This window comes from Osmerus eperlanus, chromosome 2, assembly GCF_963692335.1.
Source record: "Osmerus eperlanus chromosome 2, fOsmEpe2.1, whole genome shotgun sequence".
Classification (NCBI taxonomy): domain Eukaryota; kingdom Metazoa; phylum Chordata; class Actinopteri; order Osmeriformes; family Osmeridae; genus Osmerus; species Osmerus eperlanus.
In genome coordinates, this window is record NC_085019.1 from 10,053,168 (window position 1) to 10,078,945 (window position 25,778).

A 25,778-nucleotide genomic window follows, 5' to 3' on the forward strand; every position below is an offset into this window, starting at 1 on the left:
GGGGACCATGATACCTGTTAAGTATTTTATTAATTTTAAATCACAGCGTTTAATGGAAGCAAAATACACCTACACATTAAATCTTTCTTCAAAGGTTGCACAAAGTCCACGTGGGTAAAAAAAAAAAAAATGCTTGCCTCTCAGGCTATGCGTTCTTTAATATTTTTCTTCTCATCCTCTGACAGGAATTGTCTATTCTAAATTGTTTTTGGATAGACAATTGAAATACAGTCCACTGTAAATAATTTTCCACAGGAAAGCTCTGTATCACGATTCCATGGAAATTTAGTGTGCCCCTGAGGAGTAGAGTTGCCAGTGAATAATGCAAACTTCAGATATTAAATGCAAAAGAAAAACTGGAAAAAAATGTCTAATGTCTGTTGCATCCCTGCTGAGTTACAGGACTTACAGACTGAGTCTGAGTCATCGCTGCTCATCTAGCAACACTCACATACTTATGACCTGTATTGCATGGGATACCTGCATATATATCTCTTTCAGCAGTAGTGATGTTTATTGTTTAGCATATTCAGCTTTGCCCTGGGTATTTCTGAAATTGAGGAGTCTAACCTTGAGGATGTCTTGAGGCTGTATAAGTGTGCCTGGTGCCCAAATTCTTAGGTTCACACAAACTCTCTAATCAGAGAGAACTGTCCCTCCCTGAAAACGACACAGTTTCTGGGTCATTCCTCAGCCCTCTGAGAGGGCCTCATCCAAAAGAGAGAGAGAGTGAGAGAGAGAGGGGGCTGGAGGAAGAGAGAGAGGTATTTATAGACAAATGGGGCTTCGCAGTACCTTTTCTCGCGAAAGAACCATTAAAAGACCAAGTGAGAGTGTCCTAGTTTTCTGATCAGTGCTCTGCAATAGAGCTTGGGCTGAGAGGCTGGGGGCGAACAATCTTACCCACAATGGGGCGCTTGACTTCCAGACCATGTCTCCTGTCTCCTGTCTCTCCTGGATCTCTAGTTTTCTGATCCAGGCAAGGAAAGGCGTCAGCCTCCTGTAACCGCTGATGTGACTACCTGAGTGGGCTTACCCTGTTGGTGTCGGCGGGGGGTGCATAGAAGTGGTAACGGGGGCACTTTTCAGCTGCTTTGACTCCCAGGACCGGGGTTTTGGGGCAGCGGCTGGCAGGCCTTGAGTAAAAAGTGAACGCCACAGGGGTGAAGATGAGGCGCTTTCTGAGTAGGAAAGGGCGCTTCTCGCTGCGACAGAGCAAGTCTGGAACCCGCAGCGCCTCCAAAGACTTCTGTAAGTCTTGTACATTTCCTTTTTCTTACTCGTATCTGTTTCTTCTCCAGTGAGGTGAGAAGAGAACAAAGAGAGCCTAGTGCTGTGTGTTTACATGGGCCGCTAGTTTTTGTAGTATTTCGGGCGCTGTGTTCAAGAATTGGGTTAGTTTTAACTCTGTGTGTGGCCTTGTGAGAAGAAAAGGGTTTAATTCTTCTATTTTTTGGTTGAAATTAGCTTCTGTTTGACCAAACTTATACTGACAGAATTCAGTTTGTTCATCTCATGAGTGATGCTACTGATTCACTCCAGACTAAATCGTTTTGGCATTCACTTGGGTGTGTGTGTGTTTGTGTGTTATGTACATCACGTGCCAGTGAGGCAACTTTACCTGCTGTCATCACAGTTTTAACTAAGATTTTCAATGCATTTTGATCCACATGAGGTTAATCTGTCAATAGTTATGGGTTATCTGAATGAATGAGAGCATTACATGCACATGGGGCTGCCAACAATGGAGATGCAAAGTATGGACAGGAAGGAAGGACCACACCTCTATAGAATGAGACAACTTCCTTTCCTGGTCTCTTTTTCTTCATAAGCAATGGACATTGTTCACTTAGCCTTAGGCTGATTGATTTTTAGATCAGTTCCTAAAATGTAGAAGATGAGATTACTACTGGGATGTAGCTCTTCACTGCAAAGCCAGAATGAGGCCAGTGACCAGGGGAGGGCCAATGGTTCACTACAGGACGACATGACAGACATGGATCTGTTCCAAGTGTCCTATATAGTATTCTTACCTTAATTTTTCTGTCAGAACCATCGGTAATAACAAGGGTTTAATGGAGTCCTTCACAGAGTCTGTTTTGTCTTTCCATGTCATTGGATTGATTGATTTATCTCTTCTTAGGTAGGCTGGCATTTTTTAAACAGATCGGTTCCCCAACCTTTTACGACCCAAACCAATTGCCTGGTCTGTTAATTTGATTAAACTGTTATGATTACAAATTGCAATAATATTTTACTGTGCAGTAAGTACAGTTAGTGTTTTCACAAACAATAGGATCTTAATCTTAGTTATCTAGCTCAACTCAACATGACCTCTTCTACCCTTCCTTCTCCTTATTTGTTTCTCTGCAACATTCTCTCTCCCCCCCTGCCCTCTTTCTCACACTCTCCAAACTTCTCTCTCTCTTCTTGTCCATATCCTTCCCCCTCTTCCTCCCCTTCTCCTCCTCTGTCCCACGACCCAGACCTGACACTTCCGGCCACCAACCAGAACTGGCCGGAGGAGTTTGGCTTCCGTCTGGGGGGTACGGGGCCCAGCTATATTCTGTCTGTGGTGGAGGGCAGCAGTGCCTACCTGGCAGGTCTGCAGCCTGGGGACCAGGTGGTGGACATTGAAGGCCAGGAAGTGTCCAACCTCAGCACCCAGGCCCTCATCGCCCTGGCTCAGACCCTCAAGACCGTACCCCCCAGCATCGGGGTGGTCTCCCGCATAGAACAGGTCAGGACCAGAGGGATCACATCTAGGGGGATGTATCTGTGTCTGCATTCACAGACAAGAAAATGAAGCTATCACTTGAACAAAGAATGTACATCACTTGCAAACCAATGATGAATCTGTCTAAGGGCATTGTCACAACTCTCTTTTCCCAGATTGACATCGCTCCAGGCCCAGACGGTCGTTTTGGCTTCACCATTGTGGGAGACAGCCCCCTGCTGGTGGAGGACTGCATGCCCAACTGTCCTGCTGGCCGCAGCGGCCTCAAGGCTGGCGACTTTGTTATGGAGGTCAACGGCATCCCCGTCAAACAGCACGAGACCGCTGCCGCCATGATCAAGGCAGCCCAGGGGCGCCCGTTGCGTCTTGGCGTGCTCAGTATGAGCCGGCGACCCAAGCGCCTCAGCAACAGCATGAAGGTGATGTCACAGAGTGGAGACAGCGTACGGCAGGACCGTGCCCAGAAGGCCCTGGAGTTTAATAAGAAGGTGGGTGTTTTAGTGTGTGTGTTTGTTTTGTGTTTTAGTACACCTGCTTGCTAGTATGTCTAAACAAATGTATTTGTGTGTGTGTGTTTCAGGTTGAGGAGGTCTTGGGAGAGGAGCTGGATGTGAAGGAGAAGCTGTTTGAGGTTCTGAAGCAGTACGCTGCTGAGAGGGATGTGGAGAGCCTGGCTGACGCCCTCCCTGATATACTGATCAATGAGGACCATCAGCAGCTGATTGACAGTGTCAGGTACCAATCAGCTACGTTAAAGTTGGTGGATTGCCCCTTAGGTCTATTATGCTGTCCTGTGGGGGGGAAACTGAAAAGGGATTCAAACATACACAAACACTCTTCAGAAGTTAGTTTGGATTTCTTACTGCACTTTTCTGACTCACCTCCTGTCATTGAAGCCTCTGTATTAAAGTGCAGCAAACACAGTCTAGTCAGTGTTCAAACAGACTACCTTACCATTCACTCTCATCCACCAACGCCAAAATATAAACTGTAAATCCAAAGCAGACACAAATGTCATTGCTTCAAACTTGACAGCAATGTCTAACTTTAGCTATATGTATACTGTACACAGCATATACTGTATATTCAATGACGTCACTGTTCGTGATTTAATCAGGACAGCATATGAATACAATATTTCAACATGAGCCAAGCCAGATAGACACACTTTTTTAGATGCGAGGGGATGTACAGGTGTAGGATACGATTCTGGCAGCTTTGATTTTAACATTCTTTATGTTTTGGTGAAGTCCAGAATGTAATGATGAATCTACGATTGTGTTGTGCACCACAACAGCGTTTTACAAAGATGGAAAGATGAAAATATGAAGATTAAAGATGAAAGCTTCTTTAGGTCCAATGGGTTTACATCCAGTGGGGAAACAACAAGCTGCTCTAATTGCACTAGAATCAATATTTCAGGGTGAAAAGCTTGTCTCAGCATGTTCTCCATTGTTGAAGGTGGAAACAGCCTCCATTAAGAATAGATCTTGATGATTTTGATCAGAGAAGCAAACTGTCGGATTGTGCTGCCCCTTTGAAGTCCTTGAGGCAGTGGATGTCAGTGAGCAGAGTTCATTTCTTCAGCAGGTACAGAGGGAAACTGTCAACACTTTTGCATACGCAAGCAATTTGTGATCATTGTGAAACACACACATTCATTGCCGTGCTTAATTTTTCAGACGCTTTTCCCCCTCTTATCCAGCTCTTTGCTGCTACAGTCACTTTTCTGTTGCTGGCAGGAGATGCACACATACACAGTTACTCTAACATCTGCTGCATCCCCACACTGCAGTTACAGCACCTTCATGCACACACACACACACACACACACACACACACACACACATAAACACACGTACGGTAACATACACACACAGAGACTGACATACACATAGAAACACACCTACATACACATGCACAAACACTGATACACACACACATACATCCTTTGGATTGCCAACATACTTCAGGAAGTGATGTGGAACTGCCTAAGGTGAGTGTTGCTGCTCGATGATCTGGGAGTATAACATTTTTGTGAGGCTGTTTCCATCTTTGTGATCTGGTGAACAGGCTAAAACAAATGTATTAGTAAGTGAGAGATTTGTGATACTTTGTATAAACGTTTGATGATAATGCTCCCACAATGCTTGAGTTTGGAGTTTTGAAGTACTGTAGGACGTGGTTTTACTAGGAATGAGTTCACATTGCAAAGCAATCAATCTAGACTGGCTCTGGTTTATTATCGGTTGTCTGTGGGGAAACAAGAGTTTAACAAGGCACAGTCTACCTGCTGTTTGAGACAAACTGTCTTTTCTTCTGATTGTCCCTGAGTCAGCATTCGGCACACCTCCGTTTGCATTTTTATTCCAAAATATTTGAGTTAAAAATGTATAGCCGTGTTTTCTGAGGCACAGGGTTTCCATTACTAATGTATTTTGAGAGGTAATGTGAGACAGGCAGAATTTCTGGATGTGAGAGCATGAGAATGCTTTTCCAGACCTTTCATGGCAGAATATGACTGTGCTGCCATTTCCCAGTATGTGTTTTAAGACATGGTGACGCAGGCTCTACTGAACGGACATTTGGTTCAGTCCTGATGATATTGTGGCATTGTTTATGAATGCAGATACCCTTTCAGACAGTTTGTCCCCTGCCGCTTGCTGTATATCCTCTTGTTGTGATCTCTTTGACCTGTTCTGATGGAAATTAGCTAGATTTCACTGACAGATGTGATCCCAGTCACCCTGTCTGAATGACAGTGTGAACAGGAGTATGTGTGTCACCTCCATCACTGCATTCATAATTCTGATCTGTCAAGTCTAGTTTCTTGCTTTAGAATTTTGGTTTACAGATACTTATGAGAAAAATGGCCTGCAAGGAGATTTTCATGTGTCCTTTAAAATGTGTGACATAAGATAATGCATTTCATAGACCCCCTCCCTCCCTTTCTTTCTTTTTTTCTTTCTTTCTTTCTTTCTTTCTTTTTTTCTTCTCCATCTTGTTTTTGACAGCCTTTCATAATTTTATTTTTGTTGTTAAATACACAGTCATGCATGTACACACCCACACACACTCACCAAGCCTCCATACACTCCACACTCTCTCTCGTGTACACCCCCAGATGGAGGGTGTGTGTGTGTGTGTGTCCTAGCCCTCCTGTTGTGTTCCGGTCAAAAGTGACCGATTTACAAGTTTTCTCCCTGAAAAAATGTAGTTTGACTTTGTCCACACAGGGTATCTAAACAGCCAAAACATTTTTTTCAGAATTTCATAAAAATGTGGGTGTTTTATTTAACTTTTGTACACCTGTGGTGTTCCCGGTCAAAAATGACCGGTCATTTGAATGAATGGGTAAGACAAAACAATTAAAAAATTGTTGTTCAGGCACACACCCATACAACAGATGGACACTCTTACCCTCCCAGACCCAACATGCATGGTGTTTGAGTACACATATGCACACACAAACATACACACACAGACTATGATCCACACAAAGAGACAACCGATGTTGAACAATCTAGTGATGAGGAAGAGGGTCCTGCTGAGGTTGTTGTGACATTCCTGTCCAAGAATGGGAGTTTGTGGTTTGTTCTTCATCTCCACTTGAGTGGAGAGGTCGACTGTCGACTGAAAATGTCATCAGGATGACCCCAGGGTACCAAATATGCCATCTCCCGGGTTGATGACATAAAATCCTGCTTCAAACTGTTCCTGACAGAGTCCATTGAAACCATAGTCATAAACATGACTAACTTGGAGGGTAGATGTGTTTACAAAGACAACTGGAAGGAGATAGACCGGACCAACATCCAAGCGTACATATTCAAAATAATCCATATATTATGCTTCTTTCACTCAAAAACGAATTGCATACGCTTGTGTCAATGAGGCCTACAGGCCATAAATGGTTAAAACTTGTAATGTTCGCAAGAACTTAAGTTGCTAAAAAGATGTAACACAACTTTAGTTGATAATATATGTATTATTATGGAATTATAGTCAGCTATAATGGGGCGGTCACTTTTGACCGGGAACACAAAAGTAGTGAACAAGAAATGAACACAACAGGAGGGCTAGACAGGCTTGGGACAGGTGAAGAGACTGTAGTCACCAGGCCCTACTCCAAACCTGACCAGCCTGGCCATCTCTGTCCCCACAAATCTGCCCCCAGCCCTCCCGAGGAGCTGCTCTATTTTTAAGAGGCCTACTTCTGTTAATAAATCCTCTCTTAGGTTTCTGACGCACTCTCCGGCATAGCTTCTTAAACTACTCAAAAACCCAGGGGCTATCGGTAAAGGGGCTGGAACGTTTGAAAGTTACACAAAAGTGTACATGTTATAGTGTCACCATGGCTATCATACCGTGCAAATGAATAAGCAGACAACTTGAGGCCAATATCTGGATATTATATTGTTTTCTACTTTGGTGATTAAGAGGTGATTATGTAAAGTAGACAAAGAAATATGTTGTTTTTGTTTTGAGAGACTCAGAACTCACGTCTGTCTCAAAGTTTCTTTTTTGAGAAAGTCATTCCCTTCACGGTCCATGTAGCTGTTTGCTTTTTTTGACTGCAGTCGACTCCACAGCAAATGAATGTGATTAACAGTCATGCGTGATTCTTAGCTTCATACGACACAGATGTCTGTCTTCCTCTTTATCCCTGTCCCATGCGCACATCACTAGATCTCATTGTTCTGACCTGCCTCTGGGAGTCCAGAGGGATTGTTTCCTTCTCTCCTGCACTCTTCTCCTTGCACCCTCCTCACTAGTTCCTCCCTTCATCCAACTCTCTTTTCCATCTTCGGTTAAGAGAAAAGCAGTGTAGAATCTATTGTCTCCTGCGTTCACGCTTCAGATGAGTGGGTGATCACGGTTCTCCACAACAGTTACGGTGACCATCCCCTGGTGTATCGGTGGACGAGGAAGAGGAGGAGGAAGAGCAAGAGAAAGAGGAGAGGTGAAGAGATGAAGCACATCTCTCGAAGTCTTAGGTTGTTTTGACGGCTTTGAGAGTAGGAGTCATACTGTTTTTCCACCTCCCTCTCAACCGTCTCAACCACTCTCCAGCCTGCAGGAACGCATGGCTTTTGGAGATTAAGAATCTTCTACTGTACTTTCTTTGTTCTTTCTTCCTTCCTTTCCGTTGTCTTTCTTTTTTGGGGGAGAGAGTTGTTCACTGAGACTTAATGAGGACTACGTTTGTTACCGGCGTGCTGTTTGTGTTGCGATGCTAAGCTGAGGCACTTCCTGGAAGCCCTGAAGAGCCATGGGAAGGGACAGGAGCATCTCCCGACATTTTCGGTAGCATTCCCTTATCTTTGTTCTTTGATACTTTAAATGCTGAGTCGAGGTTTAGATGGTGTTTCTTGCAGGCAACGTTGAAATGTGTAGGGATTACACTGTGTTTCTGAGGGTGCGTCTGTGTGAGTGTCTGCGGTGTAGTAAGGTGTTGTCATTGGTGTGGATGCTGTCTTTAAGTGTTAGGTTTGCTGTTGGACAGCAGTATCCCTTGAATTACTCGTAACATTTTCTTTACACCTAATGAGCGGGAAACAGGATAAAAACATAACGTTTAACAATCTATCTACGTCATTCGAGTGATTTCAACACTGGTTCACTACACCACCTTCGCTGTGTTGTCAATCTGTGCTGAAGTGGGTCTCAGATAATTGACTTCTTTCCGTAATAACTTTTCTCAACTTCCCGTTGTCATTCATCCCTCCATGTGGAGTGTCCTTGATCCGGCCCCTCCTACCACCCTAATTATAGACTCCTCGACCTGCTTCTAATTGAGGGCAGACTGAGGCCTACATCCACCCAAGCCTGTATCAGACTTATTCCAGCTCCTTCTATTCTTCTGATGGGATGTGTTTACACTTAGGAGAGAAGAGCTTGAATAGTGACTTGAATGCTGGATCTGTAATTTGTAATAATAAGTAGGAGACACAATTAGCTAAAATGTCAAAAAAGTATGTGAAATGGTGTCAGTTTTCGGCTTACCTTTGTCTTATTTTACATTTCTTTCTTTCCTGGGGCGGCTGTGGCTCAGGAGGTAGAGAGGGTCGTTTGTTAATCGCAAGGTTGGCGGTTCGATCCCCGATTCCTCCCAGGCCATGTGCCGAAGTATCCTTGAGCAAGACTCTGAACCCCAAGTTGCTCCTGATGGGCAGGCCGGCGCCTTGCATGGTAGCTCGCTGCTGTGAGTGTGAGTATGAATGGGTGAATGAGAGGCAAACATTGTAAAGCGCTTTGAGTGCTGCTAAGGTAGAAAGGCGCTATATAAATGCAGTCCATTTACCTTTCTTTCCTTTCTTCTACCCTCAAAGGAGGATTTCATAGATCACACCAATAAGGTGGTAGCTCAGTGTAGCACCCAAAGTTTGTATTCTTTCCCGTCCTTCATTTTGTCTGCACAGCCCTGTTCATGGTTTGTGTTTCCTCAGGTAAAGACGCCGTGCCCTACATAGCCTTTTGACACAGATTTAATGGGCTACCTTGCCTTGCCTTGCCTTACCTCACCTGTCCCTGGCCTAAAAACAATTTAATTTACTGCAATGCAAACTTTTTGTTTCCACCTTTTCTTCTACCTGTTCCCTCTCCCTCCCTCTTTCCCCTTTTCCAACATCTGTCTCTCTCTTATCTCTCTCGCTCACTCTCCTCTCTCGCTCACTCTCCTCTCTTGTTCTCTCTCGATATAGAATACAGGCTGTGTTCTCATTTCATTCTGACTCTTGAGAGTTGACTGTAAATCTGGGGGAGGTTGTACAAGGAAAACTATGATACAGGGATGATCATTATCTTTATCACTTCCCTATCTGGGCAGAATGCCTTTTGTGCTTCTGGTGTTGCCATCATACAGATCCATGGCCATCCTCTGGGTGGCGTTGCAGAGCCCCCTGGTGCCTCAGACTGTGCAGATGCTTGCTTCCTGCAGGTTAGGTGATGATGACTCCCTTCCCTCGATAAATATGGAAATATCGAACTGATTTAAATCAAAAGTGTTTGAATGTTTGAATTCTCTGACTATGATTTCCACAGACTACTCTAGGATGCAACACATCATTTAGAAAGCACGCACACATCCTGTTTAAAAAATATTTGCAGGATTCCACAGATGTTATTTTTGTGATTGGAGAGCCCTCCATAAAGATAACACACTGCTCTGGCTGTCTCCTTCTCTGGTGACTCATCAAGACAACCCTTTTTATTCAACAACACTGTGTGTGTGTGTGTGTGTGGGTGTGTATGTGCTCTAAATATAGTCCATCTTGTTAAATGAATGGAGGCAAGGTGTGTGTAGGAGGTATGAAGCACAGTGTGTATGTGTCCGTGTGTGTGTGTTGGAGTGTGCATGTGTGTGCGTGTGCCTTCTGTAAATGTATTTCCATCTTGCTAAATGAATGGTGGGTGGCAAGGAGTGTGTAGGAGACAGGAAGCACAGGTCAGAAGTGACTGAAGAGGATACAACTCCAGAACCAACATGTCTTCATCATCTAGTGTCTGAATATAACACGCATACATGCACAGTGTATGCGTGCATGTGTGGTTCACTGAGAGTATGACATACTGAACACAGCATGCAGCTGTAGCTATGGTTTTAGTAGTTAGTTGATAGTTTATTTTCATGTTAGCGTAAATCCCTATTAGGCTCCATAAATTCTATGACTTAATCCTAGTTGTTAAATCTCCGCATGCTGTACATGTGTTTGAAGTGGGTGTGTGATTCATGGCCTGGTTTATTTTCAGGAATAGAACCGAGTTACTGAGCGGCTCAATGTCTCATATTGATCTTTCATGAAAGGAGAATGTCACAGTTGTTCCACCTACACAGCTTGTAAGACTGCTCTTCTTTCCAACAGCTCAATCAATGAGCAGTTGTCTGTGGCTGACTGTAGAAGTGTGTGGAGTTCGTGAAGTTTCAGGTGTGTGTGTGTGTGTCTCTCTACTTCTAATGAGCTTTTCCTGTGAGAGGAGTTCTGTGTCCTCATGCAAACCTATCCTGGTTGAATATTTCAGAGCTCTCACATTTAGGCTTTGAAAAAGGATTTGTTTCTGTGAATTGTGTTGTCAGCTGAGGGATTTGTGCTTGAAAACTTTATTGTTCTGTGGAATTCTACAGTTGAGTGGGAAGCCCTGGAGATGTGTTGATGTAGAACAGTAAGGGGCTGGGGGGAATACAACACTCGTTAGGAGGGGATATGTGTACTTGCAAGTGTGCATGTGTATGTGTGTATATGGATGGAAGGATGTAGACAAGAGAGAGAGGAGGAGGTGTGTTGTGTGTTTAGAGAAAGAGGTGTAGCTGATGATGGGAAGTCGATGTGTATGACTTAGGATAAGGGAGCAAGAGAGAGCATGACTGTGTGTGAGGGAGAAAGAGCAGATGGGATACGAAAGAGAGAAATAGACAGATGAAGAAAGAGAGAGGAGAAAGAGAGAGGGAAAAAGAGAGAGAGATAGAGAGAGTAAGAGAGAGAAAGAGATAGAGAGAGGCAGAGAGAGAGAAAGAGAGAGTAATATAATGCACACTTGGGAAAGAGTTGAAGGGAGGGAAAGAAGGAGAGAGAGAAAGAGAAAGAGCGGTGGAGGCAGCTGCAGTATTGCTCGGTGGTTCTCTCCCAGCAGCAGGATGGTGTCACACTGAGATGGGCGTTCCCACCTGGAGCTGCGTGTGACAGGCAAACAGAGAAACGACACAGGGAAGTCACACTCCTCCGCCACGGATTAAATGAGCTCCACACTAACATTTCAAGGAATTTTCTTCTTATGTTACATGATCAGTTGACTGTTAGTTTGTGTTAGTTTGGCTGTTATGCTACTATAAATGTAAATACTTCAGTCGTGGATTCTTTGGATGTAAACCTTTCTATCTGTCTGTGTATATGGATACTCTGACTTTGTTCTCCTCCTGGCACTCTGCAGCAGGCTTGTCTGCTTTCCTCTTCTCCTCAGGACTTCTCAGACTGGGCTAGACTCTGAAGCACGAACGTGTCCTTGTGCGCTCTCCTTCATTGTGTCTCTCTGAGGGTATACTTTGTGTTTAACATGTTCGCCAGGATCTTCATCCCCAAGAAGCACCGAGAACGCTTTGACGATGTGGTGTCCCAGAGCCTGATGGGCCGACTGAAGGGGCGGAGCTTCAGTGACCCCAGCCGTAACCGGCTGCGTCGGAGCCGTAGCGAGGACCACCCGGAGCGCCTGCTGGTTTCCACCAGGGCCAGTTCGGTCCCCCGCACTCACGCCGAGGAGGGCGCGGCACTCCCAGCCCGCGGGCTCAGGAAGACCACCTCACTCATCGCTGGACACGCCGGCGCCGCTAGCACCAATCGCAGGTCAGGACTTGTAGATGTATTCTTGTCACAGCCAATAAGAACTTTGGATTTGACTTACTGATGATACAATACAACACGTGTCATAGATAGTGGTGTTCAGTCTTTCTCTAGCAGTCAATGCATGTCTTATACTGTGTTAGTATGACTTGAGATGTGTGCAATTTTAAGCAGTCAGTAGAGGTCTTTGAATAACATTTCCTGCAATTCAATCCTTTTAATGACCTAATACACACACCATAAATTCAGTGTATCCCATCTGACATGCATGAGTGTAAAAGCCTAGCTTGTGAATAGAGATGTGTAGGAGTATGTTTGCCAAAATAAGCCTATATATACGTCAGTTGGACAGAAAAACTATTAAAAACCTAAGATGCCTAAGATGGCATTGACGACGTTTGAAAGTCATGAGGATATGGGTCTTTAAAGAATAGCTTGCCTTCAATACAGAAGTAGTTTTTTCTTGATGTTGACTTATGCAGCTCTGAATATTAATTCCTAGTAAAAATACACTCTGGAAAAAATCCACAGGAAGAAAGAGAGAAAGACACAAAGAGAGGTGCCTACAGGGCACCTCTTCTGTGGCTTAAACTTTGTTCATCAAATAATGTCGCTACTGTATTTTCCCCTGGGGATTAGATGTCTATGTCTAAGTGGGCTGTTCTCACACACTGGGAATTTCTGGCAGCTTTGCCGGCAAGAACCTGACACAAACATCATCATCATTGAAACATCATCCTCTAAGTGTGTTCATCCAGCCGAAAGTACTGGATAGTGGCCAGCCCAATGGCCAATAAAACCAGCCCAAAAACCAGCCCAATATCAGAACTCAAAATATGCCCCTGCCAAACCATATACACTGCTTTTAAAGTCCAACAGCATTGCTATCATTGCCAAATGTATTGTAATATCTACAAAGTAAGACCAAATGTTTAGTATGCAAGCATTAAAAGCAGTTTTCAGGAGGTTTTCTCAGGAAACTGGGAGCATTAAGGCCGCAATATGGTTCTCCGACTCCGTTTACGGATGGGCGGACGGATGGATACGGACGGATAGACTGCGTTTATGGTTCTCCGTAGGCTGTGGGTGCTGAAAACAATTCACCGCCAGAAGAGTAGGTGGCGCAACGGTTTTTTGTAAGTCGTCTTCGAGTGAGTAAGTCGGAGCAAATTTACAAATTAGCCGTTTCATCAATAAAATACGCACATTTTCAGCAACTACACTGCCCATTTCTCGTCACATTTTAATTCAGATGCTGATTTACATGTACTGTTTAGCTGAAATATGAATTGTAAAAACTTACAGCAGTGGCGGTCAAAGGATTCTGTTCGTCCTGTTTATCACGGCAACCCCGCACCCGGACCCTGACGCAAGCGGTTCTTAATACTGACCAATCACAGCCAAGGGGGTATCCGTAACCATAGATAAAGGGTAAACGTCTCGTCCGCGTTGCCGGACAACGGAGTCGAACGTCCACACATGGCAGCCATCTTGCTATAGTCAACTCGCTCACCCATAACATTGTGTTGATGCTACATGTACTTTTTAAATGATCATAACTTGCTCGATTTTCAACCGATTTTGAAACGGTTTGGTTTGTTATCAACGTCAGAGATGTCGTTATGCCACTGCATACTTATGAATAATTATGTTATTATGTTTTTTTAAATAGAATAGAAGTATACACGGTTCTCCGAGGGCTCTCCGAGGGCGAGTACGCGTTCCCCGTAGAGGAGGGCGTTCCCATGTGTCCGTTTTTTGGAAAACGGAGAAGCATATATCGGCCGAGGCACGTGTGCACACGCACAGTGCGTGTGTGTATGTGGGCTTGTCCCATGTCCATGTGTGTACGTGCTGATCTGGAGTCTGTTTGGTAGGATTTGGGTATAAATAAAATATGGATTTTTATTTAAAGATATTCATGTAATTTGCATGCAAAATAGGTCTACTCGAACCAGCGGACAAAAAATTCAACCCGCAACAACACTTCAAAAGTAGCCAAATTCCGCGGGAAAACCACGGACCTGGCAACACTGATTGGAGGTCACATGAAGGGCTGTAATCTGTATTACTCCACAGCTGGAAGTCCAGAACCTGACATTCATCTGAAGTGTTCTTATATGTTCTTAGGACTTGTTCTACCTCCTACCCTACGCTGCCTGGTGTCTGAGTACCCATATCTTCCCCTACCCTACCTTGAGTCTGTACCTACCTCCTTCCCTACCCTAACTGGTGTCTTTCTTCCATAGGACAGTGAGAGTGTGCAAGGGGAACCTGAGTTTTGGCTTCACCCTTAGAGGCCATGCCCCAGTGTGGATTGACTCAGTTATTCCAGGTAGACTTGGAGAGCCGTGTGTGTTTGTGTATGTTTGCCTGTTAATGTGTGTCTGTGTGCATCTACTCAGTGATATTCTTTGTGTTATTGTACAGATCCCATTACGGAAAATGCTACAAAAGGAATTTAAGATGTAGGCTAGGAATGAATGACAGTTGACAGGATGTAGAAGGTAGATTAGAAGATGTTACGCCTGTTCTACAAAGTCCTCACTCGTCCACGTGGTAACTGAAAACACATCATGTCAAGTGTCAAAGACACAGACTTGTATGTCAGAGAATCGTTATTTCAGTCAATTTACATGCCATGTTGTTGCCACTGAAGCCCTGTCGACAACACTGAGCTCATGCTGACTTTAGAATGCTTCTGCAGCTCATCTGTGTGTTGGTAGAAAACCTAGTCTTATTTGTATAGTCTTTATGTCAACCTCTCTCTCTCTCTCTCCCCCCCCCCCCCCTCTCTCTCTCTCTCTCTCTCTCTCTCTCTCTCTCTCTCTCTCTCTCTCTCTCTCTCTCTCTCTCTCTCTCTCTCTCTCTCTCTCTCTCTCTCTCTTTCTCTCTCACCCCTCTCTCTCTCTCTCTCTCACTCCCCTCCTCTCTCTCTCTCTCTCTCTCTCTCTCTCTCACCCACCAGGGAGCCCAGCAGAGAAGGCCGGCCTCAAACCTGGGGACCGCATTTTGTTCTTGAACGGCCTGGATATGAGGTAACGTCCATCATGTTCTCATCTGATCTTCTGTGCATTCTGCTGTGGTGCCCACCACACAACTACACATGACACATTGTGTGCATACATACTTTAAAAGATGTCCAACAGTGAAACAAATAGGATTCTTGTTACTTTGTTGACAGCAAACCCAAATGCAGAGCAGACACAGGTGAGGTTTAGGAAGGTTTCTTGTCGCAGATGGCTGGGAATTGAGGAGCGATGGTGAAAAGCACAGGCAGGCTGGGGGGGCAGACAGACAGACAGACAAACAGACGGGCAAACCTGAATACTAGGAAAGACTAAGTATAAAGTTCAAGTTTCCATACGAAGAGCTGAACACAACACCAAGGAGGTATGCCACTGGAACTGCTACAACCATTTGACGAGGTCTGGAAATGAGAGCCGGGTTCTTGTACTGATGGAGTGAGTGAGTGGATGGAAGGCAGGTGAGCGGATGGCAACGAAGAGCAGGTGTGTTGGTGGAGCCAGGAACCAGGGAACGGAGGGAGAGAGAGAGAGACAGAGAGAGAGAGAGAGAGAGAGAGAGAGAGAGAGAGAGAGAGACAGACATGCCCATGCCACAGACACACACACAGGGACCGACAGGAAAACACTTCCAGGGAACACTGGAAAACATCAGGCCATGGCCATGACAAAGAAAATATTCTCATTCTTTGAAGCGAGAATAATGAGCTGCATTTTGACAGTGTTTGTTTTGTGTTTGTGTGTGCATGTGTTTGTTTGTTTTTGTGCCTTAACTTGTGTGTACAGTGAGTATGGGTGTGCAACTTGTGTGTGTGTATGTTTTGCACCAAATTTTCATAGAAAATGTGTCTCTGTAAATAGATCAGATGAAAGTAACAAAGCATTCCAGGTGGAGATGGACTGTAGAGGTGTGACTTTTCATGACAACTTCAATGGGAGAAAATGAGAAACGCAGGACACTGAAAATCTCCACAGGCTCTTTCATGTTTCTTTTAGGTGGTGGAACTGACAAGGAGCCTATAACAGGATAGGCTTGAAATTAGTTTTATCATCTCTGAACTAGATGAAAATTGTGCTTCATTTAATCTGTCAGTGAGTATGCGTTTAATCCTGTTTATATTTCCATGAACTTGTAGGCCTATGTCTGTGTGTCTAATTATGTGTTAATCTTTCCATGAATGTATGTGGGTGTTTATTTACGTTTTTATATTCCCATGAATGTGTGTCTGTGTGTGTATCCTCCAGGAGCTGCTCCCATGAGAAGGTGGTCTCCATGCTCCAGGGCAGTGGAGCTATGCCCACCCTGGTGGTGGAGGACGGGCCTCCCACCTTCAACCAAACCGAGTCAGACCTGGCCGGAGGTGGGGGTTTGGGGGGCAGCATGTCGGAGTGTGCCCGCTCCCCGGTGCTCAGCTCTCTGCAGTGGGTGGCAGAGATCCTCCCTGCCAGCATCCGGGTCCAGGGGAGGACCTTTGGGCAGCAGCTGGAGCACCTGCTCACCATCCAGGAGAGGTACACCATCTGCAAGGCCCTGGAGAACTTCTTCCAGCACCGGTGAGGAGGGGAGGGAGGGAGGGAGGGAGGGAGGGAGAAGGGAGCGGAAAGGGAGTGGTCAGAGTGACTGGTAGCGAAGTAAACAGAGAGCGAGAGTGAGGGAGACAGAAACAAGAGAGGCAGAGAGAGAGGGGGGTGACGGAGAGAGCACTGAACCTGTTTGTTTCCGGTTTGTTTACGTGGCAACAGGAACGTTGACACGCTGATTGTGGATGTGTTTCCGGTGTTGGACACGCCAGCCAAGCAGGTCATCTGGCAGTTTGTCTACCAGCTGCTGACCTATGAGGAGCAGGAGCACTGCCAGAACAAGATCTCGCGCTTCCTGGGCTTCAAGGCTGCAGCAGGTCAGAGCTGGCACTGTGTGTGTTCATGGTAGTAGTGGGGTTTGGGTGTGTGTGTGTTTGTGAGTGTGGGCCATAGGTTTTTTGGGTGTGTGTGTTTGAGATGGTAGGGTGTATGTGTGTGTCTGTGTGTGTGGACATTGATGTCTGTGTGTGCGTTTGTGAGTGTGGGACAAGTGTGTGTGTTTGGGATGGTAGGCTGAGTAAACATTAATGTGTGTGTGTTCCAGCTCCTCCTCCAGAGCCAGAGCCCGCACCTGAGCCCCATCGTCGTAGCAGCTCCATGAGAGTGACAGGCACCACCTACACCAGGAACAGTGTGAGAGGGCGAAGCTCCGACGACCTGGTCATAGGCACACACCTGGGAATGGGTAGCTTGCTCTACATGCCTTTCTCCTCATTCACCACCTCACCACCTGATTCGTCAGAATCGGAATCATCCTAATTGTGATGAAACATTCACGATAAGTTATTGAAATGATTTAATTGGATCCCCATTAGCTGAGGCCTCAGCAACAACTATTCTTCCTGGGATCCATTCAGTTATAAAGATCAAAAAAAATTTGATCAAGTAAAAATGACCTCCCCCCTAATCACATTATCCTATCCATTATCCAAAAGTTTGCATATAAATTGGAATGTAGCTGCATCCTGAGCGTGCCTGAACCCTGTGCCTTAGGGGTCCGTGCAGAGCCCATGGAGATGGGCATGAGGCTGGCACCAGGAGAGAGGCAGTCTGGAGACGGAACCTCTCTTCCCGAGACCCCCAACAACCTCACCAATGTAAGTATCAAGCCCACGGAGAGGTACTATCACAAAGTCACCAAAACCAGCTTTTAAGACAATCACCAGTACATGCATTGATTGAAAGGAAAATAGTAACTTGTCACACACAAAAAAGTATCAAATTACTGTGTTCCTGATTGTAAGGTTCTCCCCGCTCTAGCTGTCGGCAGTGTATGCTGAGCTGGAGAACATGTACTCAGGGAAGCGGTCCAAGTCCCTGAAGAGCCGTGCTCCTCCGGCCCCCGACAGCATTCTAGAACTGGAGTCCCTCTCACTCGCCAACTCGCCCTCCATGCATGCCAACACAGGTGTGCTTCTCACTGTTTCAGTTTGAACCAGCATACTGTACCCCAGCATAGACTTTTAAAATGAGCAAATTAGACTTATGCATTGCCATACAATTATGAAGACCATTGTTGTTTCTAGATGTCTGTAGTAGTGAGGAATACATTTTCTACTTCAGTGTGCACAACACAATGGAATCTGCTCTAAAGTCCATCCGTGGGCTTACAGGTGCTGTCTTTCATTGAAAGAAAGCCCAGTAGATAAACTGTCCAGCAGTAATGGACCATTGAAGCACCACCATAGTCGTTATTGGTTACCAGAAAAATGTATGGTGTACGTACTCTATAACACTGGTGTCTTCATCCCTTCTGGTCAGGTGGCCGTAAGGTCCCTCCACCCCCCACCTCTTGGCCAGAGCCCCTCCCCAGCCCCCCTGCCCCGTCTCAGTTCTACCCCCAGGGGCTGACCAGCCAGACCAGCGCTGAGTCCAACCCCTACATCAGCCTGGACAGCCCCCCTCCTTCACCTCCGGACCCCCCAGACTACCCCCCTAGCCCACCCAACCACCGCAGCAGCAAGAGACGGTACACCTTCTCCCACCCCCCTCGCTCTGAGGACACGGACCGCTTCCTCAACGCGCTGAGCGAGCAACTGGGACAGAGGGTGGCCATCGTCGATGACTTCCTGTCCCCCGAAAATGACTTCCTGTCCCCCGAAAACGACTATGAGGAGGTAGGGTCAGCCACCAAGCAAATGAAACAACCCTTCTGGAGTAGCCCTGTGATGATTAATTTAGTCTGAAGGTTGTGTAGAGAATACAAATGTGTATAGTGTTTGGTATTTATCCTTGAGAACCTTTGAGAATTGTATCTATTTACATGCACACATTACCGTACAGTAGCTAAGATTGTAAAGCAGCTAAGACTGAACCCCCCAAGCCTTAATGCGAATGTGTTTGGTGGTAATGCCAGGATATTGTCCAGATGAGCTTCCCAGACGAGGAGGAGGAGGATGACGAGGTGGGCATGGACGATGAAGAGGACGGGGGTTTCCTGCCCCCAGAGCTGAGCAGTCCCAGCGAGGCGCACAGCAGCAGCGGAGAGGACGCGTCCTCGCTTACCTACTCCTCGTCCTCCGAGCACATCCCCCCGCCGCCCTTGACCCCGCCTCCGCCCCCGCCCGTCCAGTTCAACGACCCGCCCCCTCCTCCTCCCCCCCCGCCGATGCAGCAGCGGCAGTCCCCCTTGCAGCAGCCCACCTCGCTCCCCTACACCCCCGATCACTCTCCCAGAGCACACCTACCCTCACAGCGCCGCCACCAGGGCCCGCCGCCGCCCCCGCCCCCTCGCTCAAACCCACCCACGAAAAGGCAGTCGCTTCACAAGGTGCTCCCTACCCGGGAGGACTTGCTGGCCCACGCTGCATTGCAGGAGCAGAAGGCTTACCAAGAACAACAGGTGTACCAAGATCTGCAGGCGTACGAAGACCAAGCCTTCCAGGAACAACAAGCTTACCAGGACCAACAACAAGCCTACCAAGACCAACAACAAGCCTATCAAGACCAACAACAAGCCTACCAGGAACAACAACAACAACAAGCTTACCAAAAGCAACAACAAGCCTATCAGGAGAGACAAGCCTACAAGGAACAGAAAGCTTACCAAGAGCAGCAGCTAATATACCAGGAGCAACAAGCACTCAAAGAACAACAAGCCTACCAAGAGCAACAGCAAGCCTACCAAGAGCAACAAACCCTCAAAGAGCAACTAGCCTACCAGGAACTCCAAGCATACCAGGAGCAGCAAATCTACCAAGGACACCAGTCGCTGCCGACCCAATCCTCGCACCAGTCAGCCCACTCACCACACCTCCTCCAGCAGCTCCACCAATCCCTTCCCCCGCTCCCTTCTCCAGACTCCGCCCACCCGCAAGCCAACCACCCTTTGTACCAGATGCAACAAGCACAACAACAACAACTAAAGCTGCAGCTGCAGCTCCAACAACAACAGCAACAGCAACAAAGCCAGCAAAGCCTTCACCACCGTCACCATCATCCTCGTTCTGCCACATCTCCTCACCACCCTGGTCAGAGTCAGTACTCTGAGGGCATCTACCAGAGTCACCAAAGCCTCCAATCCCAAGTCCACCACTCCTCCACAGAGCTCCTGCACCAAGTTCACCAGAGTCACCAAAGCCTCCAGCCCCAAGCCCACCACTCCTCCACAGAGCTCCTCCACCAAGCTCACCAGATCCACCTGGATCAACCGGCCTCTCTCCCCGCTCACGTCAACCAAGAGACCCACTGTCAGCCCCACCAAAGTCGGAAGAGCCTAAGGGGTCATCAAGGTCATCAGGCTCCAACATCTCCTCAAGGGAGACCCCAGGATCAGCAGATCCACCAGGCACACCACCCTCACCAGACCCAGCCCTCTCCCCAGCGCCCCCTCTCTGTCCAGCAGAGCCACCCCACCCCCCACATCCACCACATCCACCACATCACCCCCCAGCCCCCTCCGTCTGAGCACCACCACCAGATCCACCTGATCCACTCACCCCAGCCGTCCCACCGGCCCCAGCCCCTGCTCTCCACCTTCCAACCCCTCCAGCCCCAGCAGCTTTCCCTCTCCACCTTCCAGCCCCTCCAGCCCCAGAAACCCTATCCGGCCACCCACCACGTCCACCCCTCCAACCAGCCGCGTCCTCAGTCCCAGCCCTCCCAGCACGTCCTGCAGGCCCAGTCCCACCACCACGGCCAACCCCAGCCCCAGTCACTCACCCACTCTCTCTCTGACCCGTCAGATCACCTGGGGCCCCCGCCCCCTCCACCCTTGCCCCCTCCCTGCTCCCCGCCCCCTCTGCCCCGCCCCTCCCCTCAGAGGATGGACTCCAATCACATGAGTGTGAAGAGGCTGCGCTGGGAGCAGGTGGAGAAGTCAGAGGGCACCATCTGGGGACAGGTGAGATGGGTGGGGGCATAATGAGCATGAACAGAAGGGTGGCAGGGATTGGGGCAGAATGCAGAGGGCAGTTTGGGAGACACTGAAGAGGTTACTACCCCTGATATACTGTAGACATTTTATCTTTTTTGCATTATATTCACATATTTTTACATAACCTTTGAGATGTTAATCCTAATATATAAAATACCTATTCCAGTTAGGTGAGGATTCAGACTATGACAAACTGCATGACATGGTGAAGTATCTGGACCTGGAGCTTCACTTTGGGACCCAAAAGAACCCTAGTGAGTACAATTATACCCACTTGTGTGTGTGCACATGTGGGTGTACGTGTGTTTATGAGTGTGTATCTTTTTGAAAATGTGTGGGTGATCTGTGTTAGCACACATTTTACGTGACTCACTTTTTTTCTGCCAACTGTGAGTACACTTCATGTCAGACCCACTGCGGTCTTTAAAAGCTTTTGATCAGTGGTCCCTTTGACAAATGACAACTCAGCCTCAGGCACTTCTCTGACCCATTTAAGTCTTCCGACCCACATAAACTTAAAATAGTGAAAGAAATACTGTTTTACACACACTTCACTGTTCATCAGTGCTAGCTTGCCCACCACTCTCTCTCCCTTCCCTGTTTCCTCTTTCTTTTTACCCGCCCCTCTCTCTCTCTCTCTCTCTCTCTCTCTCTCTCTCTCTCTCTCTCTCTCTCTCTCTCTCTCTCTCTCTCTCTCTCTCTCTCTCTCTCTGTCTCTTCCTCCCTCTCTCTGTCTCTTCCTCCTTCTCTCTCTCTCTCTCTCTCTCTCTCTCTCTCTCTCTCTCTCTCTCTCTCTCTCTCTCTCTCTCTCTCTCTCTCTCTCTCTCTCTGTCCCTCCCTCTCACAGAGGACCTCCTGTCCTAACTCTGTAATGTTGTATATCAGTTTCTCTTCCAGAGCTCACCCCTCAGCCTGAGTCATTTAAGAAGAAAGATGTTGTGGAGATTCTCTCCCACAAGAAGGCCTACAACGCATGTGAGTACTGCTGCTGTTGAGCCTACTCAACAGAGTGGGCTTCATGCGTAATTGCTGCTGTTACAGTTTTTCACAATTGCTAAAACACATTCTTCAAACAGTCACCCATTTTCTCAAAACTGTAAACACAAAACCTCATCTTCAAGCACTATTTACAAAACCTCTGAATTCTCTTGCAAAATGAAACTTTCGCCTCAAAACAGTTTTACCTGTGCTCAAAATCAAACACTGCTCTCAAATCATAAACAAAGTGATCAAAATGATATACACTACTAAGCAGTCGGTAAACAATACACAAAAAAATTGAAAACACATTGTTCAAAACATATAGTTCTCAAGAAGAAGTTCTCTCATTTTTACGTAATCTCAAAACAAATTTCATATTTATCCGTCATTGTCTTTTGATGAACGACAACATGTTCTATCATAGTAGCTCAAAATGTATCAGAAATTACTACTCTGCTTTGCTCTTAGCAATTTTTTTGTTCTTTCTCCTCCTTGTACCCCTATACAGTACTGTACCCTAATTCTCACTACTCACAACTCACTCTTGTTTTTTGTTGATATGAACCTGCAACCAGTCAAAATCTATTGAGCAGTCAGTACTGTTACTGTAACAAATGGAAAGCACAATGTTCAGGGCCATACAATTTGTTCATTGTACAGTATACAGCCTACAATGCACTGTACTACAGAATACAATACTACAGTAAAAGGGACAACAATCTAAGGAGTAAACATGTGATCAATGTGCTTCTTCTTGTCTTTGGGCTGGGTCAGGCCAGAGCACTTTGTCGACATCACAGGCAATATTTCCCCACCTTCAACAACCTGTTTGCTCTCTGAACTGGCTTATATTGGTTGTGTCACATCATTTGAAAAAAGTTAAATCAATTTTGAGTGGTTGTGTTTTGTCAATGACATGTTTTCTCTATTTGTATTTGATTGTTGCCATTTGTGTTTACCAGTATGGATGACATGTGCATCAGAGTGCAGAATGTGTTTTGAGAATGAGAATGTGTTTAAAGTTTTGCTGAAAAGTCTATGTGAGATCTGCAAATTGTGTTTTACCATGTGAAATGGTTTAAGGTATTGACAACAGACTGCACAATTAGCTACATGAGTTCAAGCAACTGAGAACTTTGTTCAGCCAATGGGTTTTAGTGTTTTAGCAATTGAGAAAAACTGTAAACTTGTCATCCAACTACACAACTTGGCCAATCCATTTGTTTTTCAAATCTGCACCTTTACGATAATGACCTCTGCCATATAGTACTATGTCCCCGATACAATGCAATGGGAAACGAGTTTGACTGATGGATAAAGTTTCAAACAAGGACCTTTGACCCCCAGCTATCCTGATTGCCCACCTGAAGCTGTCGCCGGGTGAACTTCGGCAGGTTCTGATGACCATGTCCACAGATAGGCTGGAGCCTGCCCACATCAAGCAGCTGCTGCTGTACGCCCCAGACGCAGAGGAGGTCAAGCAGTATGAGCAGTACAGACAGGAGCCCAGCAAACTGAGTGAACCAGACCAGTTTGTACTGCAGGTACCAGGGCTCTCTGCTGGGGGTTGTAGGGTGAGGGGTGGTGGCGCTGGGTTAATGTCTTCATGCTGGATGTGAGGGGCCACACATTTTTATGGTTATAGGACATTTTGGTGTCAGGGTTTTGAGTGTAAGTGTGAGGGATCAGTCATTGGTTACTTTTGTAACTGTGGGTGTGTTTATACTTTCCCTTACAAAAAAAGAAGTATATTAAAGTATACTATAAGTATACTAAAATATGGATAGTACACTTTTAGTTCACTTTGATATACTTTTAAGAAGTATGCTTAGAAAATAGTTGGGTGTGCTCAAGCCTTCGGCGAGAGCACAACCTTTGTTCTCTCACATATATATTATTATTATTATTATTATTTTTATTTCTTTTTGCCCCCCTAAAACTCAGTCAATATTTGGCCTACATAGACAACGTAGGTGTCAAAAGTTTCGTCTTGGTAGCGATTGAGTTGCTTCTATTGGAATTTACGTTCCGTTGCATGGTTTAGGCTGAAGTTACGTTTTTGTGGCGAAAAGTGAAGCTAACGGTGGCTAATTTGCTAGCCACAGTCACTGACGTTACTAACGTCACTACGTCACTAACGTCACGAAAACACGCGTGACTACCTTTGGCAGAACATTCGTTTCGCATCTGTTAACTTGGGGGATAGCTAGGCTAACTATAGCTTTACTGCAAGGCAGCTGCAGAAACGCCACAAGCAAAGAGGCCAGGGTGATAACTATTTACTCATTTTACTTTGTGATATGACACACAATTGTGATGTGTAATGTACAATATAAGCTGATATTATTAAGGAAGTACATCTACTTTCGTAAACAGTAGTCTACTATTTCACTGAAGTATTAGCATCATGACGTTAGCCTGTGTTGCCCGGGCAACACATACTACAGTGGTCTATGATGTATCTGTTTTCAATCGTTAAAATAAACATTCCTCACATATACATTTTCGTTGTAGGATTTATTATGACATTAGATTACAAGTAAACGATTTGTGGGTGAAATTATCATTACCTGTTGTTTCAATCCAGTGTATCACTGCAACGCTGTAGCCTACGCGAGACACTACAAAAACATCTACACAGCTGTAGGAAGTCAAACGGTGACAGAACATGTTCGGCACTCCCCTTACTTAAATCAAAAGTCTATCTAACTACTAACCTGAACTTCATTGCCACAGCCTAAACTTTGTCAATCTGTTCATGAAAATAATTAATTTCAGCCTAAACCGTACAACGGAACGTTAAATCCAATTCAACCAACGCAATCGCTACCGAGACGAACACAGCAGTAGTCTAGTACTGTACCGTAGTAGTACAATTTACCGGGGCAGCTTCTCCACACAGGGCTATATCGCATTTTGCGTTGTTACTGACAATACAGAAATATCAGTTGTAAAAATGTCATTAAAAAACGGACCCCTGTGCAACCGACGCAAGCAAGCACACCCTACAATTTCCCCAGAAATTGTACCCTCTCTAGTTTACTTTTGATATACTTTTAAGAAGTATACTTAGAAAATAGTTCACTTTTGATATACTTATAAGTATGCTTTGAAAATTGTTCACTTTTGATATACTTTTAAGAAGTATGCTTAGAAAATAGTTCACTTTTGATATACTTTTAAGAAGTATACTTAGAAAATAGTTCACTTTTGATATACTTATAAGTATGCTTTGAAAATAGTTCACTTTTGATATACTTTTAAGAAGTATGCTTAGAAACAGAAAATGGTATACATTTCTTCTGGAGTAGGATGTACGTTTTCTATTATTATACAGCAAAAACAGTCAAAATAATTTTAAAGTACATTACAGGTTAAATTTTTTAGATCCATCTCATTCTAATTATTCATGTCTATGAAAATCTATTATGCATTGCACATTGAATCTTTTTTGGTACTGAAGCTGTAACCTTAATTACTGCCAAAACATTCTGAAGCCCTATAATCTTACACTAATAATTATCAATTGGAGTATTAATGGAAAAAAAGAAAAAGCTACTTGAGAACGAAGCAGACAGAAGGGTTGCATTATGCATTTGAAGGTTAAACTGTCAAACTGACTGAAGAACTAAATAACGACGTGAAAAAATGAAGATAGCGTGGCTCATTGGATGGTCAATTCCCATGATGCAAGGCGGTAAATAGTGTTAACATTTGCTGAAGTTTGCCGTTTGTTCGAAATA

General features: G+C 45.5%; 1 protein-coding gene across 4 annotated transcripts in view; it reads left to right on the plus strand.

Moving 5' to 3' along the window:
* Positions 1-864: 864 nt before the first annotated feature.
* The window catches only part of grid2ipa (glutamate receptor, ionotropic, delta 2 (Grid2) interacting protein, a), a 29,480-nt gene continuing 4,566 nt past the window's right edge, over positions 865-25,778 (plus strand). For 2 of the 4 annotated variants that reach the window (XM_062452408.1, XM_062452401.1), the window contains exons 1-17: positions 865-1,251; positions 2,487-2,740; positions 2,893-3,225; positions 3,318-3,472; positions 11,800-12,075; positions 14,322-14,407; positions 15,041-15,110; positions 16,344-16,652; positions 16,842-16,996; positions 17,224-17,364; positions 17,673-17,776; positions 17,940-18,087; positions 18,441-18,796; positions 19,036-21,021; positions 21,221-21,308; positions 21,952-22,029; positions 23,383-23,579. In XM_062452408.1, the coding sequence (XP_062308392.1) occupies positions 1,170-1,251; positions 2,487-2,740; positions 2,893-3,225; positions 3,318-3,472; positions 11,800-12,075; positions 14,322-14,407; positions 15,041-15,110; positions 16,344-16,652; positions 16,842-16,996; positions 17,224-17,364; positions 17,673-17,776; positions 17,940-18,087; positions 18,441-18,796; positions 19,036-21,021; positions 21,221-21,308; positions 21,952-22,029; positions 23,383-23,579 (4,818 nt within the window). In that variant the 5' untranslated portion in view covers positions 865-1,169. Of the gene's footprint in view, positions 1,252-2,486; positions 2,741-2,892; positions 3,226-3,317; positions 3,473-11,799; positions 12,076-14,321; positions 14,408-15,040; positions 15,111-16,343; positions 16,653-16,841; positions 16,997-17,223; positions 17,365-17,672; positions 17,777-17,939; positions 18,088-18,440; positions 18,797-19,035; positions 21,022-21,220; positions 21,309-21,939; positions 22,030-23,382; positions 23,580-25,778 lie in introns of all 4 variants that reach the window. The other 2 variants (XM_062452383.1, XM_062452392.1) reach the window with 2 other exon arrangements.